Source organism: Pygocentrus nattereri, chromosome 20 (genome assembly GCF_015220715.1).
Source record: "Pygocentrus nattereri isolate fPygNat1 chromosome 20, fPygNat1.pri, whole genome shotgun sequence".
Lineage (NCBI taxonomy): Eukaryota > Metazoa > Chordata > Actinopteri > Characiformes > Serrasalmidae > Pygocentrus > Pygocentrus nattereri.
The window spans coordinates 10,314,155-10,332,603 of NC_051230.1; the positions used below are offsets into that span (position 1 = coordinate 10,314,155).

Consider the following 18,449-nt stretch of genomic DNA (forward strand, 5'->3'; position numbering starts at 1 on the left):
TCGTTTAAATGCTGCAGCCTACCTGGGAATTGTTGCTGATCATGTCCATCCCTTTATGACCACAGTGTACCCATCTTCTAATGGCTAATTCCAGCAGGATAATGCACAATGTCACAAAGCTCATATCATCTTAAACTGGTTTCATGAACATGACAGTGAGTTCACTGTACTCCAACGGCCTCCACAGTCACCAGATCTCAATCCAATAGAGCAAATTTGGGATGTAGTGGAACGGGAGATTCACATCACAGATGTGCAGCCGACAAATCTGCAGCAACTGCGTGATGCTATCATGTCAATATGGACCAAAATGTCTGAGGAATGTTTCCAACACCTTGTTGAAAGTATGCCACAAAGAATTAAGGCAGTTCTGAAGGCAAAACAGGGTCAAAACTTTTACTAGCTTATAAAGTGGCCGGTGAGTGTATAACACAGTCATTAACAAAGTGGGTGTGTCTTGCCCTTTAGCTAGGGGTAGACATGATGTTGTATGTGTATGTGAACGCACTGGTGGTGAAAATGGTGGAGATGATGCGGCTCCTCATGGGTCCAGAGATGGCCTGCAGACGGACGGTGTACTCCGTGGAGGCACTTAGCTGGCCCATGTTGTAGGATGTGGATGTGGGGCTGAGGACCACCTCCTGAGAAAGGACAGCTGGGTCAGATACAACATTTCCAAATGCAACATTATAGATATTGCTAGCAAAAGAATTAAATTAGGTATCATAAATGCAGAAATAAACACAGATAGTTAGTCTAATTTAATCTAACCTGCCATCTTCTTTGCCCTAGACAAAGATGTAACCTATCTGTAACAACCCTGAATGTTAAGAAGCAGCTGAGCAGGATCATTTGGCTGCTCATGTATTCTACTGACCCTGACTGCACCGTCAGCGGACTCGTATGTGAGGATGTAGCCGGTGATTTCCGCTCGCGGTGCCTTCCATGTTAGCATGGCACTCTCCGTCTGGATGTTACTGGCTGCCAGATCCTGAGGAGAGTCCACTTCTGCAGCAGAGGGCAAATGCTTAACATTGTCATTACAAAATTCAAAATTCACTAAAAAGAGAGTCTCATTTGTCAGTATTTAGTGTGTCCACCCTTTCCCACCACTACAGCTTCCATTCTTTTCAGGAGACTCACTTCCAGTTTTTCAATGAGGTCTGCAGGCATATTTTTCCACACCTCCAAAGCTCAGTCTTAGAAGTTGGTTTAATTTTCTGCTTTTTATGATACAGGGATTTCGAACACACTCAGTGATGTTGGTGCTAATGATAAAAGTTTATTTTCAAGTGATCTTAGATACTCACGAGTCAAGTTCCATTAATATCTGAGGTTCATAAATGGATAGACAGCTATTCACCTGCAAATTGGCATCATTTTATTGTTTGTTGTACAATAGATTATTCTTACACAATTAGCCCTTTAAAAGTCTTTTATTATTCAATATTCTTGGAGTTCCCCGTTTTGTACAGTATAGTATGAGTACTTAGGTCTGAGTGAAGTGAGTGAGTATATGTGCATGTGTTACCAGTAGTGAACACTGTGGTAGTGGCGGCGCTCTTGGCTGCTTCTTTCACTGCATAGACTTTAACAGTGTACTCAGTGGCAGGGATGAGTGAGCTCATCTCAAACTCCACAGTGTTTCCAGACACTCTCTCCATCACTGGAGGCACTGCAACAAACATATTCATCATGAGAATTTGCACTCTCCTTTTAATCTGGACATAGTATTGTAGTTTAGACTTTGGGCCATTAACTGTAGAGTTGATTACCAAAGGAAACACTAAATTTACCCACACCAATAGATTTACAGTCATAGACCAACTATACAACATAAGAATACATCAGAGAGTTGATGTAACACAAGCCAATGGAAATGAATGACCACCGAAGCAAAAAGGTAACATTAGCAGCTAATGATATAACAAAGTATAGAAGCCACATCCCAGGATTTACGAGACTGTCCTTGCCAGGCCTGGAGTCCGGCCTTCATGTTTTAGAATGCATGGGAAAGTCCAGCTAGGTTTGAACTGTAGTGTAGCGTTACCACTGTCTGCACTGTAGGTGATCACATATCCGTCCACTGTGGCCACGGTAGGCTGCCAGAGCAACAGCGCCTCTGTGTCTGTGATGTTAATTGCTCTCAGACCCCGAGGTTTGTCCAGTGCTGAGAGCAAACATACATAGAAGGTTTTGGTTTAGAATGTATTAAGCGCATTAAGGAGCAGAAACGTTTTTTTTTTCCCCCAGATTTACCAAGTTTTCATCATTATCAACATTACATTTAAACACTCAGGAGACACTTGTTGCAGATATATTGGTAGATATATTTGAATTAACCAGTTTCTGTATGATGCAACAAACCACTCTGACATTCAATGAATCAACTAATGAATCAGGCAGAAATGTAAAACGCTGGTGGAATTCTAAGCCCTTTTTTTTTTTTTAAATCTGTGCAATATTTGCAACATTTTAAAATAGCGTCAAATATATTGACCCATGATGTTTCTGAATAATTACACATGCACATTTGTCAGTAGTATATTGAAATATAAGCACACATGTTGATAAAATGTATGTAATTGTGACAACTTTAATATATACATATTGCTGTTGTCGTAAGAAAACCTCATATCTCCGTTTTTGACGTTTTTCAGTTTTTGGCAGGATTTGAAAATACATGTTACCCATTATATTATATGTAAATTTCATGATGAATGGACTAAAATAAATGACCTAAAATTAGTTGGAAAAAAAATTCTGGTTCCATTGACTTTCATTAAAACTAAAGCATGTTTTTTTTCTTCTCCTGTAGAGTTACTATTTTGGAGATACAAGGTTTTCTTCCGACAACAGCGATATATATCAAACACATTTGAAAATATGGGCTGTTAACAATGGCCATGTATTATGAAAAACCTGTGGTGACATCCTTTGCATATGGAAATATGGAAAGTTAAAATGAACAAATTTCAGCACTGCCTGATATCTACCATCACAGGTACTGAGCAAAGAAACACTTTATACAGCTATTTTCCTCTTTTGCTTTTCCTGATTTCACTTATTTGCTTATGTTACTTAAGTTATGTTATTATGTTACTTATTTACTTTCCTAAAGAAAGTCCAAATGAATCTGAATTGCAGGCTATGAGTAAGTTTGTGTACAGATGCATGTGCGAGGTATAAGAACTGTACCTGTTGTAACTCTATCAGCGCCTGGTTCACTCTCCTCCAGTCCCTTTACTGCTGTGACTGTCACCTGGTAGGTCACTCCAGGGGTCAAGTTGGGCAGCACTGTGTGGGACTCTCCTCCATCAACTGTGATCGTCATTGGACTGCCTGCAGAGGGCGGTAAAGAGCCAGGCTTACCACTGAGTGCAATATATGCAGCGCACTTTATGCCAACTGCCACAAGAGGGCAGCGTTCTCTAAGAAAACTGCTTTGGAATCACGCTGGAGCAAACTGAGGAAAAAGGCGCTGATGGAGAAAACAGAAGGCTTTGATAGATGACATCCACCAACAGGCCCACATAGCTGAGAATGTGCCTGCGAGCCCTTCTGATCTGAAAACCTGAGCACATCATACTGATGCCAAAGAGGACTGAATAGAAGTTTAAAGACCTGACCATTTTTGCTAATATATCACCTAAAATTTGCACATAAAGCGAAGCCATGTGCAAACATCTGAGCACAACTTTGACACTTTTTAGAACGTTCCTGTGTTTCTAGAACATTCTGTATTCTGTCATGGCTTTGAATTTTTTTCCTTTTAATTGTACAATATTGGGCAAAGGTTTTAGGCACTTTTAAAAGTTATTTATTTGGTAAGAAAACAATTTTTTCAGAGAACAATATTAAATTAGATCACTAAGTACAAAATATTACCGCAGTAAAAAGTGATTTTTATCTTGCTGTTGTGTTTGTTTAACCATTTCCAGGCCTTGCTTTGTGGCAGCCCGGTATTAACTGTAATTATCTCCAGTTTGACTAAGCAACACTTCATTATACTACATCAGAGGTGCTGGTGATGAAGTTGAACAAATCTAGAACCAAACTTTGCTCTTCAAACTAGCTCACAAGGTATCAACTACAATGAAAGAAATAGTTAAGGTGTTCTCTTAAGAAGTACAATTAGTAAAAACTCTGAGTCACACCAACTGTCTTCCTTTCATCTTAAAACCGACATTGTATCAAATGCTTTTATCCAGAGTCATATACAATTTTAATCGTGCTACAGAGCTGGCGAAGGTAGTGATAGGCATTTCACTCAAGGACTTTTTAGTGCACACTGTTAGAAATAAAAGTTCTGCGCAGGTACATTTTTCATTCCTCAAGGTAAACAATATAAATGCTCCCCTTAAATGTACAAAATTGGTTATAAGGTATAACTGTGTACCTTAAATATGTTTTTTCCCAGGTAAAAAGTACATATTTGACAACATTTTAACACAGAACAATAAAATGAAAAGCCGGGAGTGGAGACGGGGTGTGTGAAGTCAATACAACTTAGAAAATATAATTTCAGTGGATTATGGTACAGGTATGTTCCCTGACTGAAGGTACTGAGATGTGCCCTTGAGGCTACCACTCCAGTGACAAGAAGGATCCTGCCCCAGTGACCATTTACTTCTTTTATTTCTGAGAGTGCAGCAGAGAACCGAAGCCATGTGGTTTGCAGCAGTGTTACACACTATACCACATCAGTCGCTGCATAGTGGGTTACAAAATTACACCACTGGGTCATTTAATGCAGGACAAAGGAATTATTCTCCCTATGCTCAGTGCAGATATTGACATACTAAAATATCCATGTGACTTTTGATATTCATCCATTTTGATGTTTTGAACATTATGAGGGGTTGCTGTAGTGTAGTGGTGCACACTACATTACACTGCCCCAAAAAGAGACCTAGAACAAGATGTCTAGGGCTGCATTCACCTGCCTCTATAACATCACGTTACTCTGGATGAAAGCTTCTGCCAAATGCCGTAGGTGTAAAGTGGATATGAAAGGAGAAAGGTTGATATGACTCGAGGGTTTTGACTAATTGTACTTCTCAGGACAATAAACATCCTTGTGTTTGGTCATGTTTTAGTGCTGACAAAAGAATGTAAGTCAGTAGAACTAACTATAAACAGATGTTGAGTAAACAATAAAAAAGCAGTGGAAGTTCTTGTTGCTCTTTGCTGCATGGATGCATTAGGATTCAAGAAAATTAACTAATTTTTTTCACAATTTTTCCTAAACCAATCCAAGACAAAGTAGAAATGATTATCTTTGATAATTCTGATTATGACAGAACTATAGCTAATGTCTGGACCATTGAACTTTGTCATTCTGCCCTTAAGTTTGAGAAGCAAGTAAACACAGTTGTGAGAGGCAGCCTATTTCAGCTAAAGAATACAACAAAACTCATACACATCCTACTTATTATTTTATCTACTTGATTTTTGCACCTCACTCTACCTGAGGGTCTATCAGCCACTTACAGTTCCTAACAGGTACCAAGAAAAGCGAGTTCAGTTGAATTAAAAGTTTTATATTCGTTTGTAAAAGCTATTTCTGACGACTGCCTCCCTACGGGACCTATGAACTTCTAACCAGTTGCTCTTAGCTGTTTCATGGTCTCACCTAAGGATTTATCTATTACTGTCCCAAGACTCCAGAACACTGCTGTTTTTATAATGTCTTACCCACATTACAGCCAAACATATTTAGAGTCCTTTTAGAGATGTGCGCTGTTATCTGTTTACATCAGTGCTCTTCTCTTTTATCTTCCACTGATTTCTGGCTTTAGTTGATTTTATTCAGTAGCACTGTGCCTTTGAAATGTGCTTTATAAATAAACGTGACGTGACTTGACTTGACTTAACATAGGAAACTGTACACCATAAATTCACAGTAGAAACACAAACCAGGGCCTGTCATATTTAAGACATATAAAAAGAAATATAAGGTGCACATGATGTATTATAGTGAGTGTGTTGTTAAAATGCATAAGCTGCACCAAAAATGTTTTTGTCATTTCCACATTTACAGGTCTACTACTGGCACCCCTGAGAATGCTCAGCCTACACTAACCTTCTCCTGCAGAAGCACTTATGCATTATGAAATACGATTCTGCATAGAGAGCCATATTGCAAGACGAAAAGCAAAAACATTCCCTTTCGTTTCCTTGGATGTTATTTTCTTTTTTTCTTGTTTGTTGTACTTTAGTGTACTGTAAATGTATTCAAACACACAGTTATACACTTACCGCCCTGAACAGGCACGTAGGCGACCCGGTAGCTGTCCACGCGGGCACGGGGCACAGTCCAGTGAACAGTGGCAGAAGTGTCGGTGACCCCAGAGAAGCGGATGCCCTTTGGTGTTCCCAAGCCTTCCAGGAGATGACACACAGTGAGACAACACAACATGCAGGACAAAACACAAAGCATTAGAATATATGCTGGACAGCTGGATCTGAAGCCAGTTCAAGGAAGCAGTCTCCAGTCATTCCAAGACACAGACAAGCTATTTCAGAGATGTAGAGATAGTAGAACTGAAGCACTATATGACTCTGCTTGAAATATCCCAGCCGACTATGGCACAAACATGAGCATTGAGGTTAATATCATGAAAAACCACAGATGAGAAACACACAAACAAAGAAGACGGGCCTCGCGGCCATTTGTCAACGCCGGGCCGCGGAATCTTGCGTGACACACACGGGGAGATTAACTTGCCCCATTACAGGAGCACAATGGTGAGACATGCCAGCGTCACACTCAAGAGGAAAGAGAGGCCCCCTGGACAGAGCCGGACGACCAGAGACAGATGCACATTCAGGACAAACACAGAGCAGTTTGCTCTGTCCAATGGGTAAGACCCGTGACTAGACAGCCGGTTAAAGACATCAGACGGAGCAGAGGGAGAGTGAGAGAGTGAACGACAAGGGAGAGGTAATGGGGTGGAAGAGGAGAGATTTGAGTATCCTGAGCAACTCTGTGGAATCCCAAACCAATTTATTATCTAAACAGAAGCTGTAATTGTGATTTTTAGCAATGATATCTATTCAATTTTATGGCATATCTACTATACTGCTAGTATATGTACAAGGCCTGATATCAATATACTGGACAGTATCAGTACTGTTGGTTAATCTGTATATTTAGGTAGCATTTCTAATAGACCACTGGTTGAATCCATTGCAGCAGGCATGTCAAACTGGGGAACTTCCAGGCCAAAGTGCTGTGGACATTAGCATTTACTCTCATCTAATACTAAGAATTCAGTTCATGAAGGCCTTGCAAATTAGCTGATGAGCTGAATCAGGTGTTTTTAATGAGGCAGTGTACTGAAGTGTGCAACATAGTGGCCTGCGAGGATTGGAAGCTGACACGTGCAATAGTGTATGCTGTGCAACTCTGGATATTCAAATCAAATTTCAAATTAACATCCCATTGATATCTATGCCTAAATTGTATACCTATTAAACTGCTGGCTGAATCCATTCCCATGCCTTTGGACCATATTTTTTAAACCTGAACCTAGCATACCACTAGTTTTGGATTTTCACTGCTCCCAACAATGTACTAATTAGCCTATTAACAAGCCTTTCCTGAGCTGAAGGGAATGCATTAAAGCAGGGACAATGCAACCATTTTCAGGACACAGAGTACTCTGGAACCAGGGATGGAAGCATCTACATTAGAGTGACTCAGGACCAGAAACAGAAGAGAGAAACACAAATAAGACAAATAGATTTTCTCCTGATATAAATCTCGCTTTTGGTCTATGTATCAAACGTACAGTGTACCCAACAGCTGTTGGTGAATAAGACAAGATTAGTATCCAAACTAAATGAAACCACTAAACAATTAAGAACAACTTGAGAAAAGCATTAAACACATTGTGAAGAGATAGAGGTAAAGTACAGGTCAGGTCAAAATGCTGCCTTCAGCGGCTTGTAGGAATTGCTTGTACAAAACACATCTAAATACCTGTTCGAGCTACGCCCAAAATGGGCTGGAAGTTCCGTCCCGCAATTATCCCAAAGAGTTCGATTTCATATTCTGTATCTTCAAGAAGACCAGAAACCATTTCTGTTCTCTTGTCTCCGGACACTCTCATCAGCTTTGACTCTGCCAATCCATTCGAATCTGTGATTTTGATGACAAATGTTTCAAACGTGTCTTCTGGAGCTGTCCATTCCAGCATAAAACCATCTGGCTTGGTGTTGGAGACGAAGAGATGGCCCACCTCAGGTTCAGCCTCTAGACGCATAAAGGAACACAGGTGTTCTTCCTTCTGTGGGCTCCAAACACACTCTCATCTGGTTATAAAGGCAGTCATTTAAATTTGACCACACATGGTCAGTCTGCATGCTTCCTTGGGTTAACTTATGTTAACATGCAAAAGCTTGGAATAATGATATGATTGATAAAATCCAGATTGCCTATTCTAGTGAAAACACCAAAGCCTTAGGAGTGTTAGTAAGAAAGCTAATGTTGAGTTTGAAACATGTTTCTTTACATTCTTTCTATTTTTAGCACAACTTTATAGAGTAATCTTAAACCCCCTAAGAGCCCCCATCTGAGGACAGTTAAGACTTTCTTTTTATGGACAAGAGATTAAATTGTGTTCAAGAAGGCCAAGAACCAAGGCCTGAACAAGAAAGCCACTGTTCAAGAATGTAGCATTAGATTTTGAGAAAAGCGAAAACTTAAAATTAGTGGTAAATGTGGTAAATATGTATGTAAAATGAACCCTCTAGGGTGAAGTGAACAAACAAATAATCATTTTGCAGCAACAAAGACCTCTAACATCGCCAACAAGAGCTGGTAAAGTATTAAAGCTGAAGGGTTTACTATCTAATTCCTTTGGTTTCCTGAATATCATGCCATTGCCACCACATAAATGTGGTCAGATATATAAAGTCTGACTGTCCTCACTTTCCAAGTTGTCTACAGCCATAAGCATCATGGAATATGATCTATGTAGCAACTTTTTCCAGCTTAACGTAAGCTTTCTTCTGCACATGGACAGACATAGAAAAAGTGAGTGTAACAAAATATTCTTTGAAGTGATCCATAATTCATCACATATTGTTGGTGGGGATTACTAGCATGACTATCATCATCAAGAGAAGCCTAGCAGCCTAATCCTCTTTATGCCAGTCAAATAGAGTCCAGCAACTAACTGTGAAGCAACCTGAAACATTAACATTTCTCTGCATTTCACTGTTATAGCACCCCTACCCTTAAAACCACTCAATTTAATGATGGTGGCTTTAAAAGCAGCATTGTTTATAAAGCAGAGTATCCCCTATCGGGGATCATTACCGAGAAATGTTATAGAGTCAAGAAGAGGGCCATTAGACCCAACACATAATGGTTAGATTCAAACAGCAGGACTAAGTAGGCACTAAGTAGGCATATAGGCAAGTGCTTGAAAGCACTAGAGTAGTATGTCAATGTTTACTTGCATCATTAAGGGAAGATTCTTCTGGTGGATGGTAAGAGTACCAAGAAGATCAAATGTAGAATGTAGACAGAATGAAACAAACAAAGTTACATCCAACTGAGCCAGCACAGCACTTAGCAAAACCATTGCTGTCCTAAATTGAACCGCCTTATTCAGCAGTTGCTGTAACTCTTCTGAACATTGTAGCAAAGAGGGGGCCTCCAAACACTTGACCGGACTGAACCTCTTCTTCCTCTCAAGCTTGGGATGACGGGAGAATCACAAGCTATTTGTTGCAAGGAGAAGAAGTGGTTGGAAATGAAATCCAGCGAGGACAAATCCTGTGGAGCTGTCACTCTTCATTAGCATGGAGCGCTAGCTTGAGAGAACTGTCAGTAGGAGTGTTGGGGGAGGGAGGTCTTGTGTGGGTGATTTAAAGAGTGCTAACATGTGGTAACCACAGATCACTTTCATCAAGCTGGTCTCTGCTAAGTCTCTCAGCCTGGACAAAGAGCCGTCTGTTCATGGAGGAGAAACGAGGCGCCAGCTAACCTGCAGAAAGGAGGTCTGCTGGTGGTCATGATACTGCAAGCAATGGCTCAATAAGGTTCCAGGTTGTTGCTTGCCAATATGGTTGATATAACTGAGCTAAGCACAGGACAACTACAGTATTCTCTAAAAATGGGTTGATAAATGGTTCTTGGTCTGGACATATGCTTCAAATAAAAAAAGTGGTTGAAAAAATCTGCAGATGTTTCGAAATTAAATTGTAAAGATGTAAACAAAGTCTTTCAAAGTAGTTTGATTCTATGGAATCAGAATTGGTCACATTGATGGGAACCAGATATCCAACACATTTACTGCCTCTGAAAGCTACCTCAAAGAACGTTAAACAAATGAAATAGCTATGAATAATTTGCCCAAAGCCAGAGACATTATTTTACAACAGTTTTTGGGCCTGGTTTTGGTCTGAAACTGTATTTCTAAAATACATGCTAGGCAGAGAAGTACACCCATTGTGGAACCATTATCAGCATGACGTGAAAAAGTAATTTTGGATAGTAAATAAAATGTCTATATTTGTGATGTACACTCTGCAATCCCTGCTTCTTGTCACTCCCATTTGTACAGAACTGGAAGTGGGCAGGTATCTCTACAATGCACCATTTCTCTTTAGACAACTCCAAATGACTTTGTTTACATCTCACCGATCAAAATTATTCCCCTTTCATTTCTATAGAATCTTTACACAATGGAAAAAGTCCTTCACACTCACACATCTCATTTACGAAAACAGAACTGTCCATATAAAAAGGTCATTTATGGAACCAAAAGTGGGTCTTTTCATGATAACGCTCCAAAGATCATTTTTTGACACCTTTATTGTCAAGAATGTATTTCTCACGACCTCAGCGATATTTCCATTTTGAACTTCTACCAATTGTTTTCCAAAACAACTTCCTGCCCATATATAAAAATTAGTTGAAAACTTGTGTTTAAGTTCTGTCGTTAGACTAATTTCAGTCTAATCAGTTTGCCTTATTCATTTCACCTATTAGCATGCACACTCGCAAGTCCGACACGACTGTGGCCCCTGCAGCCACTGCTTGATAAATGCCAAGAAAATGTGTGAAAGTGAGGCCGGAGAATGAAGGCCGTTGCAGAGTTAGAAAACCGGGTCTGCATACTGACGAGAGCTTTCAGAAGTAATGACAAAAACTCCTTGGGATCACTTCCCTGGCAGGCCACTCCTGCCCAGTCGGCATCTTTATTTGCTGAGTAACTAAGCGAAGCCAAAACTTCTGCTTGGAGCTAATAACCAGCATCAAAAGCATAATTTAGGGGGCTGTGGAGCCATCATAGCTATGTTGTTGAGAACATGTGTCATAATAATCTTCTATCCTTGGAAAGTGTTTTGTGTTTGTCATAATGATGCTGATACTCAAATGAAAAAACACTGCGCATTGGCATGCTTACAATGCGTGCTGTAGGCTATGGCCCATTAAAAATAAAAGGCTATTATTAGCTTGACTTTTCTTTGGCTGATAGGCTTAAATAAGGCTGTGATCATAAAGGGAGGTCGGCCTATGCACCTGCAGGCTTTGTCTGTGATTAGGCAGACCAGAATGTGCAAGGCTTCATTATGCTCTGCTGCAGGTGTGCTGTCAATGTGAGCATGCTCTAACTTGCCATTGAGCAGGAAAGAGTGGACTAAACCTTTAAACATGCAGGATCCACAAAAGCTGACATGAAAAGGTTGCTTGTGGTTTTAGGTAATTATGTGCACATCAAACACATTAGGCTGAAAGCATTCTTATAATTGTAAAAAAAAATCCTATTTATAAAACTCATAGTTCTGGATTTAAAATCCTTATGCCATGACTAACAACACCATTTAATCACTGTATATACATCTATGACTGCACACATCAATTTAGAAAACCCCTCAACTGTAGTGAAACCATTTAAATGTTGGCCTATCATGGTTTATGGCTACATTTGATAAGTGATTTGAATAGTCACTGTTTACATCCTATTTAATTAGAGATACAAATGTTAAGAGTGCTTTATTAGTACATGCTGGTCGCTAAAAATGTTAGATGTTAGTCGTCTCTCAGCATCTAGTGTGTAAGACCGAGTAGGAAGGCATTAGTACTGAATCTTTTCTTTTACTGAGTCCCTTCTTGGGAATGTGTTAATGTTAATAATGATGAAGATACAAAGAAGAGGTGCTGAAAGGAGACGAGATGCTCCGGCACCAAACAAACGGTGGTACCTGTGATGGCCTCAGCAAAGACTGGCTCTAAGAGCTCTCCCTTGTACAGTCCATACAGAGTGACCCTGTAGAAAGTGCTGGGAGAAAGGTCAGTAACAGCCAGGCTGAACTCTTGGCCTGACAGAGTGTGGTTTTGGCCTTCAGAGAGGCCATCAGGGTCGGACACCTCGATCACAAAGCCCTCAAACTCCCCTCTCTCCATCTCCCAGGAAACATTGAAGCTGTCCCAGGACACCTCAAAGATGGTGATGTTGCCAACCAGTGGCTTTTTGTCGTCTGTATGATAAACAGAAGAAATTAAGCAGACAGGCAGTGGAGCACTGGTACATGTGAATGAGCACGTCTTGAGGAGCATGATGTGTGGAAATGGCAGAGAACTTTGGTATAGTCTTCTTTCTTCAGTTGAAGTACAGTGATCTGTACTGCAGTGCTGTATTTATAAAAGTTAATATGCATATAAAACAAACAGAAACTTCACAAAATCCAATTTCTCTATTTGTTTTCCATTCACACACACACACACACACACACACACACACACACACACACTTTCTAAGCCGCTTATCCTTCCGGCTCGTGGGGGATGCTGGAGCCAATCCCGGCAGTCATCGGGCGGAAGGCAGGAAACACCCTGGACAGATCGCCAGCCCATTGCAGGGCAGACACACACACACATACACTCTCACACACACTCACACCTAGGGGCAATTTAGTATGTCCAACTGGCCTGACTGCATGTCTTTGGACTGCAGGAGGAAACCAGAACACCCAGAGAAAACCCACTTAGACATGGGGAGGTTTTTCATTCTCATTGCACCCAGTTCATATTTGTCTCTTTGTTCTATGGCCCCTGGATAGTTTAGCTCTATGAGCTAGAAGAATAAACATTGGTGTATCGGTTCTGCCAAAGCAGTGCACTAAAGAAAGTATTGCCTTGAATTTACCAGATGCAAATGTGTTCATTACTTGTGAAATTTATGAAATAAAAGTGAAATTTTAACCAGATATCCAGTTAGAGGCTTAGAATAAGCCTAAATTTCTATATATACTTCTACTCTGAGCACCTAAAGTTGCTTGTGGTTTAGTGAAAGGCCTAAGCATCTAACAGTTGACAATAGAAGTGATTTGGCTCACTGTAATGAAAATGCAATGTTAATTGAACTGCGTGTGGCTACTGCAGATTTTTAACATATACAATTGTATGCAAAAGTAAATGCACCCCTGGTCCGACTGCTTACTTTGTTGACTTTCTAAATAAAAATAAGTTTAAAACATTCTCTACTAGAAATAAACTTAAATATGTTTTATGCATTTTAGTGTACAAAACATTTTTGTCTGAGTTTAATATATTGGAAAAAAATTAAAACACATAAAATATAAAGTGTGCCATAACTTCTGCAAGTACTACACTTTATGTTTTTCTCCCTCAATATGTTAAATTCACAAATATAACAGTAATTTGTATGTGCAGTTCTAGTGGATGTGTTGGCTTATCTTCTCTTAGAAAATCAACAAAACTTGTCATATGACAAGGGGCAGCCACACTTTTGCAAATTGTATAAATGAGATCTTAAAATAAACATGCAAATTCACAGCTTTTTATGCACACATTTCAAGGTATTATTTACTTTTAGCAGTAGCATTTAAATAAGTAAGTAAGTCCTGAAATCTGTGGGGCTACATCACTTCAACACCCCACTTAACATCATCCTGAAAACCTTTGTCTTTATTTTGACATTTTTCACAAGTATGCTGATAAAATACTTTCTATTAATATAGAAAATAATGTTGTGCACACTTGAATCAAGTAGATGCAATGTATTACTTTCATCAGTGTGGAAAAAGAAATCCTGAAAAGTAGTTATGTTGAAGGATTTAGGAGTTTTTTTTCCATGACCGCTGCAATATGGCAATTCTATAAACCCCATCCATTTCATCGAAACCTCAGCAGTAATAACAAACAATGAAAACCATTTTAAATGACCTGAGGAAAGTGTGTCTCCTCTGTGAGTGAAGATTCATAAACATCTGTGTCTACTGATCTCCAGTTCAGTTCCATCTGGTCCATGCAGAACGAACATCTGCCCATGCAATGAAATGGTGGTGCATGACATTGTAAAGTCTGCAGTGATGAACAGGCTCATCTGCAGAGTCACCCTTTGGTCTTAGCCCATTAGCAGCGTCCATGCACCTGAGTAACAGCTTGCTGTGGCAGCTCTGGTATTAATGGCTCGTAGTGGAGCCATTAATTTCTGAAGGTTCTGCGTAGTCTGCTGTGAGCAGAAGTACGCTGAACACTTCAAAACATGCGCGGCGGCCATGCAGTGCAGCGTAACCCATAATTGAGTATCATTGTGCTCCGTCAGCATTCATGAGGAGAGAAGTGCAGATAGCCTGGAGATGCACCACAGGCTTCCATTATCCTCTCAATGCACATTCAAGTGGGTGCAAGCATGGTGGGCAAAATGGAATGAAAGACAATGGGGATGGAGTGAATGACCTTCACAGGCATCAGCTGACAAATTTGCTTATGAAAGGTGACATTGTGAGATTCAAAACTTTCAATGAATTAAGTCGTCACATTCTTGGTCTTTCTGTTGATCTAAATCAGGATTCAGTTCTGTATGCCTCAGGTCTGGAATTCACTTCATTTGCATTGATGAATGATGAGATGGTGCCTTTTTATGACAAGCCTGAGTCACCTTAAATGAATACCCCTCAGTTTTTCAACCAAAACACACTTACAAGGGAAGCCAATGGGCAGATGCTTCAGCCAGTTGACTCAGCTGCCGCTCATCGGCTTCTGCTGTAGGTGTATTTACAATGAACACGTTTTCTGTTCTTATCTGGGTACAGATTTAACTTATTATGCGGTAATGGACTGCATGATACAGATCGGGCAGCTACACTCACCGGCCACTTTATTAGGTACACACAAGTTCAATTGCTTGTTAACACAAATAGCTAATCAGCCAGTCACATGGCCGCAACTCAATGCATTTAGGCATGTAGAGGTGGTCAAGAAAACTTGCTGAAGTGCAGCCCGAGCATCAGAATGGGGGAAGAAAGGGGATTTAAGTGACTTTGAATGTGGCGTGGTTGTTGGTGCCAGACGGGCTGGTCTGAGTATTTCAGAAACTGCTGATCTACTGGGATTTTCACGTACAACCATCTCTAGGGTTTACAGAGAACGGTCCGAAAAAGAGAAAATATCCAGTGAGCGGCAGTTGCATGGACGAAAATGCCTTGTTGATGTGAGAGGTCAGAGAAGAATGTGCAGACTGGTTCCAGATGATAGAAAGGCAACAGGAACTCAAATAACCAACCAGAATCTCTGAGGAATGTTTCCAACACCTTGTTGAAAGTGTGCCACGAAGAATTAAGGCAGTTCTGGAGGCAAAAGGAGGTCCAGCTTTTTACTAGCAAGGTGTACCTAATAAAGTAGCCGGTGAGTATAGAGGTTAAACTGAAAACCCACTGGAATATTCCTTTAAGGACTTTGTCATAAAGGCTGGCTTTTCTTCATGCATGTTTGCAAGCACATTTGCTATTAGCATATTCATATGTATGCATCCCACAATAATGCAAAGGCATAAGCATTTATTCTTATTTTCAGTATTTGATGATTTCACACCTCTCATACCTACGTGTCTTCATAGCAGTCAATGAAAGATTCATAGCAGTTACTGCATAAAGAGCCTCAAGGTAATAACGATAACGAATATAGACTGAATAGTAAGTCTAGAGTTTAAGTGGTTAATCATTATAAAATCTGACTCATCTGTCTTCATCATGGAAAGAAGTGGAAGTTATTGATAAGTTTCCTACAGTAATATGATTGCTGTCATAGCAAAACCCATCTAATAAACAGTAACTTTACTGGAGAAAGAAAAAAGGCTTAAATTTAAAATATAAGTTTATGTAATATTGCACACTGTCTTTTTGTGCATTCATCAAAATGATTACAAATTCCAGAGTTCTTGAATTGTGTAATGTAATATTACACAATATATAAATAGTATGTGATATATATGTGTGCATATATAAAATTCCATTCAAAAGTTTGGAATCACTTGTCATATTAATAATTGCTATTTAATAATAGCCTTTACAGTGTAAACTGAAATGTTATAAACTAGACACTAAATGTAAAGCACTGGTTTATTCACAACAACTAGTTATCTTTTTATACTAATTTCTTGACATATAAGAACTGTCAGTCTGAAAATGGCCATTTGATCTGATTTGGTCATAAAACGGTTCTTTGCCTGGTTAAATGACTGCCCTGTATGATGAAGCTGTGTGGCTTCTTAAACAAAAGCTTCTATATAGGACAATCAAAAAAGGTTCCACTATTGTTTGTTACATTTTTTGCTTAAAGTGTATAGCATTATGTTAGAATAATTTTACATCTATCTGCAACAAAATTGTTCAATATTATTCAAAACAGCTTTTGAATGGTAGTATGCATATAGACACATATACATGCATGTATGACTATATATTGCCATTACTGGGACAAAAGCTTGTATCTACAAAGTGAAAGAAATCCTTTAACTGTGAATGGCAGCCAGAATTTTCCCATTCAGTGCAACAAAAATAAAATAAAAAGACAAAAATGGAGATACATGGTTTTGTCCTGACAGCACTGATACACTCATATGACTGGTCTTGGGTGTTGCTGACCACATACTGTCTCTCAATGACCTCAAGTGATGGGTCCCCAGACACTTGAGCTGCGATCCTTCTAATCCTTTCAGCAAGGCACCCAATGATTGTCCATCAGGATAAAGGCCCCAGACCAAGTGGTCTCCCTGCCCCCACCCACCCTGATCTCATTATGGGCCTGTAGAGAATGTATGCTCCATGTTTGTACTCCATGTCTGGAGGCGATAATGGCAGCAGAAATGAATTCGTGGGATTATAGCGCTGCTGATTCCAGAGGCAATGTTTTAACAGGCACCTCAGCATGGGGCCTTTTTATTACCCCGCCCCTCCGCTCATCCCGGTCAAATCACACAAAACCAGAGGGGAGTGGCCTCATTTGGACAATTATCACATGAATAAGCTTTGTGTGTGCGTGTTTGTGTTTCTGTGTGGCATGGTATTTATTTCGCGCAGCACCAGTTTTCAAGGAGTTAATGTATTCTTTTCCACTGTCTCCCTCATGTCATATTACTTTCGCCCCTAGCCTTACAAGACTGCCCAGTTACGTAACAAGGGACATTTTTTGCCTTTAAATATTTGGTTTGGACGGTCAAGCAACACTTTCAGTACCACCAAAAATGTCATAATCATCCTTATTTGTCTTTCCCACATTGCCTTAAGGAGTAAAATAAATCCACATGTTGTAAATGTGGAACAGAAAGGGGACTGAGGATGTATAGTTGGAGCTAACAATGAATTCAATTCATTCCACAGCTTGGTTTCTGTGCTTGGCAGCAGAACTATATGGATGAAAAGATCTCCCTGGCCAAGAGGGTAGCAGAGAGAACCTAAAATTAAATTTACAGAACTTTGTACACTCTACCCTCACACGCCAAAAGAAATATTGACAATATTGGGGAGAAAACTTTTAAAAAATCGATTCCTTATGTTCACTGCAATGCCTGGTGGCTGGATGAATGAAGTTATACAGCAGATAAATTGTTCTTTTTGGCCAAGAGGTTAGGAAAGCTGGAACCTCGATCTATACAAAATTGACTGAAGTCTCAAATATTTCTCTCTATCTTTAAGAAGGCAAGAATGTGAAGCTATAAATACTCAAGGAGAAGCTCTGAGCACCACTTACTAATGCACCAGTGGAACAGTGGTCACTGGGATGAAAGACTGACCTGTGGATGCTGAAAGACTGGCTGGTGCACTCTTCTTTCTTCCTCGTTCAGAGGTGAGGGTGATGGTGTACAGCATGCCTGGGCTCAGGTTCCTCAGGGTGTAGGTGCTGGCGCTCCCTGGAACCTCCAGCTCCGCCCTGTGTCCATCAGCAGACACGAACACCAGCCTGTAGATGTCAATCTTGGCCACGGGTCTTCTCCAGATCAGCACCAGGGTGGTTTCTGAAGTTTCGGCTACCTCCAGATCCTTAGGAGCATCAAGGTCTAAGAAGACAGCATGATATAAATGTTTTTCCTAAAACCATATGTCCAAAAATCATGCAATGAAAGTTACTTTATCCAAGGTTTTCATATTATAGTGATGACATTAATGTATACGGATCATATATG

At 40.0% G+C, this 18,449-nt stretch overlaps 1 protein-coding gene across 3 annotated transcripts in view; it reads right to left on the bottom strand.

Moving 5' to 3' along the window:
• The window catches only part of tnc (tenascin C), a 58,973-nt gene that overhangs the window by 11,527 nt on the left and 28,997 nt on the right, over window positions 1–18,449 (bottom strand). The window contains exons 10-18 of one of the 3 annotated variants that reach the window (XM_017691250.2): window positions 18,060–18,323; window positions 12,226–12,501; window positions 7,988–8,260; window positions 6,262–6,384; window positions 3,199–3,342; window positions 2,051–2,170; window positions 1,532–1,675; window positions 878–1,008; window positions 509–641 (exon numbers count right to left, since the gene is read on the bottom strand). In XM_017691250.2, coding sequence (XP_017546739.1) covers window positions 509–641; window positions 878–1,008; window positions 1,532–1,675; window positions 2,051–2,170; window positions 3,199–3,342; window positions 6,262–6,384; window positions 7,988–8,260; window positions 12,226–12,501; window positions 18,060–18,323 — 1,608 coding nt within the window. The remainder of the gene's footprint in view (window positions 1–508; window positions 642–877; window positions 1,009–1,531; window positions 1,676–2,050; window positions 2,171–3,198; window positions 3,343–6,261; window positions 6,385–7,987; window positions 8,261–12,225; window positions 12,502–18,059; window positions 18,324–18,449) is intronic. The other 2 variants (XM_017691252.2, XM_017691253.2) reach the window with 2 other exon arrangements.